The sequence below is a fragment of the Trypanosoma cruzi genome, genomic scaffold (genome assembly GCF_000209065.1).
Source record: "Trypanosoma cruzi strain CL Brener 1047053516501 genomic scaffold, whole genome shotgun sequence".
Taxonomy (NCBI): Eukaryota; Euglenozoa; class Kinetoplastea; order Trypanosomatida; family Trypanosomatidae; genus Trypanosoma; species Trypanosoma cruzi.
In genome coordinates this window covers 26,242-32,658 of record NW_001849189.1, presented here as the reverse complement: position 1 = coordinate 32,658, position 6,417 = coordinate 26,242, and the positions used below count along the sequence as shown (strand labels likewise).

The window sequence follows — 6,417 nt, the reverse complement described above, 5'->3', positions numbered from 1 at the left end:
GGGGCGCACGCAGTTCCACGATGCTCTCCCGATGTCGGTTTTTGCTACGAACGAAGTGGGGACTACGGGGGCGCAGGGGGGGTCGAATTCCGGGGAAGGGTCTTACCACGGCCAATTGGGGTACAAAAAGTGGAAGGGCCACAGTTAGACTTGGGGCGGCGTCATTGTAAGTGCGTCTTTTCTCGATTATCCACCTTTTAAGCGTATGGAAGGAATTTGCGAGCAGATTACGGCCAAGGTAACGAGGTCAATTATTACCGTTTTTATTTTATTTTTACCGTTTTTATTTTATTTTTACCTATAAATGTTTTCTGTTTTTGGTAATGCCGCGTTGAAAGGCGGTGAATGCATCGCCTTTCTTTCTCCTTTGTCTTTCAAAATATAATAAAAAGGGCTTTTTGTTTTTCCTTTTTAATACGAGCAATTGACTGATTCTACTGGGGTTTCGGTGTTGGGCACACCGAGACAAACTGTGATATCCTCGTGCCTTACTTTTGCCTTGTGAGGATACGGAGACAGGACCGGACTGAGGCGCATGACTTTTTTATTTTTGTTTCTTATCCGATGAAAAACGCTTTCTTTGTATGCGAACGTACTTTGTGAAACGTGGAATTAATGGAAACTGTGGAGAAAGAAAGAGGTAAGAAATTATTGATGGGAATGATTTGTTGTTGATTGTAATCAAATTTCTTTAAGAATTTGTGGACCACTTGTCTTTAAATCATTTGTAGTGGTTGATGATTTTCCGATAGCCATTAATTTCGGCGTGTAACTGAGAGAAGACGACGGGGCACGGTGGTTGTGGCACTCCGTGGGGATCGTGGCTGGTCCTATTGTTTGCGCGCCGCGCTCCATAAGGAATGAGTTTGTCAGCGTGTCCTATGTATGCACATCCATATACGTCACGGGCCACTCTCTTGATTTCTGTTTCCATCTCACTGTTTTTTTGAAGTATAGCCGAAGATGGTTCATTCCCACGGATACAAGTGTGGCACCCGCCACCTTTTTGCGAAAAAGTTCCGCAAGCATGGCGTTCCATCTGTGAGCACCATCCTGACGAACTTCAAGGTCGGGGACTACGTTGATGTTGTGGCGGACTCCGCCGTGCGCGCTGGTATGCCACACAAGTACTACCACGGCCGCACGGGTATTGTCTGGAACGTTACTCCTCGTGGTGTTGGTGTGATTGTCAACAAGCCGGTTCGCAACCGCACAGTCCGCAAGCGCATCTGCGTGCGCTTCGAACACGTGCGCAAATCGCGCTGCCAGGAGGCCTTCAAGCAGAAGCAGAAGGATTTCTTGGCCTTCCAGGCGGCGAAGAAGGCCGGCAAGCCTCTTCCTCCCTTGAAGAGAAGCTCCCGCAACGGCGGTATCGTTCGCGCGAAGAGAGTGGAGGTGCTGGCCCGCCGTGCTGCCGAGTACGAGGCCATGATCCCGTACTGACTGAAAACCATCTGTCGCTGAGGCTGTTGTTTTTTATTTTTGTTTTCCACTTTTTAAAACTTGCTTCCTTATTGAGGTTGCTGGGATGTGGCCCCGTGAAATGGCGGGCTGTGTCGGCGAGTTTATTGGTCTTCTTGTCGTCATTTTTTGACGCCGTTGAAATCATTGCCTTCTTCTTGTCCTTCTTCTGTCGTTGCTTTCTCCCCACCTCCCCTGCTGTTCTTCCACGGGGCTCAGTGGAGTGGAGGGAAAAAAACACACGCTTACGGAAAGGTAAAAATAGTAGTAAAAGAGAACTAAGAAACAAACCACGAAAAGGAAAGAAGAGGAGGCAAAAAGGAGGGAAGGAGGAAACACGGATTGATGGCTCGCTGGGGTCATTTTGCCTTGCTGTCATTGCTGCTGCTTTTTGCAGCGCCCGGTGTATCATGTGCCCTCTTGGACCATCTCTCTTCCCCCACCATATACCAGGCCGGGACCGAGATTCCTATCACCGTGAACTCACTGACTTCCAAGAGGGGCCTGCTTCCGTACAATTTCTACTCCGTGAAAACCTGTCAGCCCGATGAACGGAGGATGCGGGACGAGCGAATCCACGAGAATCTTGGCGAGATCCTTCTTGGAAACCGCATCTTGCCCTCTATGTATTCCGTGAAGGTTGAGGAGAACATTACCTGCCGAGAGGTGTGCTTTGTGGCGTATTCTGAGTCTGAAATGAAGCGACTCCAAAAACTCATTGAACAGCAATATTGCGCCCACATGTTTCTTGATGGTGTCCCGCTGCTGGAGAGGCCCTTGAATGCCTCAACCGAACAACATCTCCGGGTTGGTTACCAACTTGGTGTGCCTGCGGCAAGCGATGAATCAACAAAGACGACCATACACAACTACCTGCATTTTAAAGTGACGTACACACATGCGGAGCAAGGCGGATTCTCAATTACTGGGTTTTACGTCGTCCCAAGCTCAGTGAATGTACTCACTGGCTGTCCGGATCCGGAAACTGCGGAAGGTGGGTCGATCCAACCTGCGACTCCTGAATCAATGGATGTGAAGTACTTTTATTCTGTGTCCTGGGAATTGGACACGGAGAAAATTGAGTTTGTGGCGACACGATGGGATGTGTACGCCCGTGCTGGGCATCCGGCATCAAAGAGGGGTCACTTGATGGCGATTATGAATTCCCTTGCGTTACTCAGTTTTTTGGGAATAATTGTCATGGTTATTCTGACGCGGACTGTTCGTAAGGACCTTCTGAGCTACGCGGATGCCGACTTGGCTGAAGAGAATTCGGAGGAAAGCGGGTGGAAGCTTGTGCGTGGAGATGTGTTTCGCGCTCCCCCAAACGCTTTGCTCTTCACCTCGCTTGTTGCTACTGGCTGCCAGGTGGTTTTTATGGCCGGCGTTGTGGTTATTGCAGCAGTTTTGGGCGTTGTGCATCCAACACAACGAGGAAATCTTTTGACAAGTCTCATCATTTTTTTTTGCTTTTCGAGCTGCATATCTGGGTATGTTGCAGGGAGGATGCTTAAATTTTTCCGCAAACAGAGTTGGAAAAATGGTTTTACCGCAGTTACCTTGGTTCCTGTTTGCTTGATGTGCGTATATCTTCTTGTGAACTTGATCACTTGGATAAAACACACCAGTACTTCTATGCCATTTTTGACGCTCCTGGTCGTTCTATTTTTGTGGATTGTTGTTCCAATCCCTTTGGCTTTTTTTGGGCTTTCTGCTGGGTTTCGTTTTGAGGTATTGAGTGTGCCCGCGAAAGTAAGCAGCATCCCACGCATCGTGTCGGAGAAGAGCGTGAATAAGCGTTGCCTTTACGTTTTGGGGGGCGGACTTGTCCCTTTTACTGCAGCTTTTGTTGAGGTTGTCTATATTCTTGGCTCTTTTTGGAATGGGGAACCTTTTCACTACTTTGGCTATCTGACGGCTATTCTTTTTGTCGTTGCTGCTATTTGTGCTGAAGTTACTGTGGTTGTGACATACTCGATGTTGTCTGAAGAGGATTACGAGTGGTGGTGGGTGAGTTTTATGACATCGGGCAGCTGTGGATTTTACTTCTTTCTTTACAGCATTGTCTATTTGTTTGCAGCGCTTGAGATACGTCAACTGTTATCCATGGCTTTGTACTGTATCTATATGATGGGTCTCTCCGTTGTTCTATGCGTGGCCCTGGGGACTTTGGGTTTTCTTGCTTCTGCCCATTTTGTACGAACCATTTATGGCGCAATCAAAGCGGACTAATTTTCTATTGTAGGGATAATTTTATTATTTTGCTTGTACTTGTGTGTGCTTGCGTTATGGATTTTTTTTTTTTTTTTGTTAACCTTTTATTATTATTATTATTATTATTATTATTATTATTATTATTGTTTGTATGTATTTATGTATGCGTAGACACGTTTGCCTCTGAAATTTTTTTGCCATGTTTTTTTTTTTAATTATTCGAATGTATGTATGCTTCTAGTTGTGCGCCTCCGATTTTTTCGGGATGATATTTAATTTTCAAAGAGAAAATGAGGACGTTTTTTTTTTTTTTTTTTTATGCTTGGCCTGGGAATGATATTGATGCAATTTTATAGTCAATTAGACAGAGCCATCCGCTTTTTTTTTTTTTTTTTTTTTTTGTCCCGTGTGTGTGTGTGCGTGTTTGTGTGTGTTTGGGGGTAAAAAGAAAAGGGGATTGCGGTGGGTTTTCTTTTTTTTGTGTGTGTTTTTTTTTGTGAGTTCGGCCCCAATCACCTGACTTTTTTTTTTTTTTTTTTTGTCCCGTGTGTGTGTGTGACGAATGCGGGTGTTTCACCGCACCACCGCCTTTTCTTTTGCTGGTGGGATGGCGATGATTCTTCGTTTTTTTCCTCTTGTACATTTTGCCTGTTGCGTGCCGCGCACATGCGGCGCTGTGTCTGCGTCGGAAAGCGGCAAAACAAGAAGAAAGAAACAGCAAACAGGGTATAAAGATATATATATATATATATATATATATATAATTTTTGTGTGTCTACACATCCAGCCAATTGACTACCGGCTAGCAAAGCAACGACGGGCGAGCGAGGCATAAAAGCGGGTGTGAGAGGTCAACAGACATATTAAGGGATTAAGCGATTCGATTGATTATCGGAGGAAGCATGGCGCGTGACCACAACCCACATGAGGCGGAGCATCGCATGGGATCCGTAAAAGCCGTCTCTGGTCCAGTCGTTATTGCGGAAAACATGAGCGGTAGCGCAATGTACGAGTTGGTTCAGGTCGGTTCCTTTCGACTGGTGGGAGAAATCATTCGGCTTGAGGGCGACACCGCGACCATACAAGTGTACGAGGAGACAGGTGGTCTTACAGTCGGGGATCCGGTTTATTGTACAGGAAAACCGCTTTCTCTTGAGCTTGGTCCTGGCATTATGTCGGAGATTTTTGATGGTATTCAACGTCCACTTGAGACAATTTACCGTATGGTAGAAAATGTATTTATTCCAAAGGGAGTTCAGGTTAAGGCACTCAACGACCAAAAAATGTGGGACTTTAAGCCTCGTGTGAGGGTTGGGGATTTGGTGACGGGTGGGGATATTCTTGGAACTGTTGTGGAAAATTCGCTCATGTACGATCACTCCATTATGGTGCCTCCCAATTTTCAAGGGAGGGTTACGTCCGTTCAACCTTCTGGTAACTACACACTCGTGGATGAAATTGTGGAGGTGGAGCACAATGGTACAAAGAGAAGCCTTAAACTAATGCACCGTTGGCCTGTGCGAACACCACGCCCGGTGGCGGTGAAGGAGTCCGGGAATCATCCCCTTCTTACTGGTCAACGTGTCTTGGATGCTCTTTTTCCCTCTGTGCAGGGTGGCACATGCGCAATTCCTGGTGCATTTGGTTGTGGTAAGACTGTTATTAGTCAAGCCCTCTCCAAATATTCAAACAGCGATGCTGTCATTTACGTGGGTTGCGGTGAACGTGGTAATGAAATGGCAGAGGTTTTAATGGATTTTCCTACTCTTACCACTGTTGTTGATGGCCGTGAAGAATCTATCATGAAAAGGACATGCCTCGTAGCCAATACTTCTAACATGCCTGTGGCTGCTCGTGAGGCCTCTATTTACACTGGTATTACCCTCGCCGAATATTATCGTGATATGGGAAAACATATTGCCATGATGGCGGACTCCACTTCCCGTTGGGCAGAGGCTCTTCGAGAGATTTCTGGTCGTTTGGCCGAGATGCCTGCTGATGGGGGTTATCCTGCATATCTCAGTGCCCGTTTGGCTTCTTTTTACGAGCGTGCAGGTCGTGTCACATGCATTGGTGGTCCCAGACGTGAAGGATCCGTCACTATTGTGGGTGCTGTCTCCCCACCAGGAGGTGATTTTTCGGATCCGGTAACATCCGCCACACTTGGTATCGTGCAGGTATTCTGGGGCCTGGAAAAACGCCTTGCGCAGCGTAAACACTTCCCCTCAGTAAACTGGCTTATTTCGTACTCGAAGTACTTAAAGGTGCTGGAACCCTTTTTTAATACCTTTGACCCTGATTACATGCGTTTGCGCTCGGTTGTCGCTGAGATTTTGCAACGTGAAGAGGAATTGCAGGAAATCGTTCAACTTGTTGGCAAAGACTCTCTTTCAGAGTCGGACAAAATTATCCTGGAAACGGCGAAGGTCATTCGTGAGGAGTTCCTCCAGCAAAACGCCTTTACCCCTTACGACAAGTTTTGCCCACTTTATAAAACGTGTTGGATGCTGCGCAACATTGTCACCTTCTACGAGGAGGGCCAGCGTGTTGTGGCCGAGTCTGCTGGCGAACACAAAATCACGTGGAACTACATCCGTGAGAAGCTACCGCATATTTACAATGGACTCACGGAGATGAAGTTCCGCGACCCCGCAGAAGGGAAGGAGGCCAATATTGACTACTTTAAGAAGCAAAATGAGGAAATTATTAATGCATTTGCCTCCCTTTTGCAGTAGTTCGCTT

At 46.6% G+C, this 6,417-nt stretch overlaps 3 protein-coding genes across 3 annotated transcripts, besides 6 other annotated features; all 3 read left to right on the top strand.

Moving 5' to 3' along the window:
* Window positions 1-6,417: part of a sequence feature (heterozygous, Esmeraldo-like haplotype) that runs on past the window's edge.
* Window positions 964-1,443, top strand: Tc00.1047053506405.149 (ribosomal protein L21E (60S), putative; the record flags this gene model as incomplete). The annotated part of the gene is made up of 1 exon (XM_807657.1): window positions 964-1,443. One exon carries the CDS (start codon window positions 964-966, stop codon window positions 1,441-1,443), a length of 480 nt encoding a protein of 159 aa, XP_812750.1.
* Window positions 1,807-3,693, top strand: Tc00.1047053506405.140 (hypothetical protein, conserved; the record flags this gene model as incomplete). Its single annotated transcript, XM_807654.1, has 1 exon — window positions 1,807-3,693. The coding sequence occupies one exon, from the start codon at window positions 1,807-1,809 to the stop codon at window positions 3,691-3,693; it is 1,887 nt and encodes a 628-aa protein (XP_812747.1).
* Window positions 3,780-3,823: a microsatellite.
* Window positions 3,975-3,995: a sequence feature (AT_rich).
* Window positions 4,054-4,076: a microsatellite.
* Window positions 4,082-4,109: a microsatellite.
* Window positions 4,410-4,438: a microsatellite.
* Window positions 4,578-6,410, top strand: Tc00.1047053506405.120 (V-type ATPase, A subunit, putative; the record flags this gene model as incomplete). The annotated part of the gene is made up of 1 exon (XM_807653.1): window positions 4,578-6,410. The coding sequence occupies one exon, from the start codon at window positions 4,578-4,580 to the stop codon at window positions 6,408-6,410; it is 1,833 nt and encodes a 610-aa protein (XP_812746.1).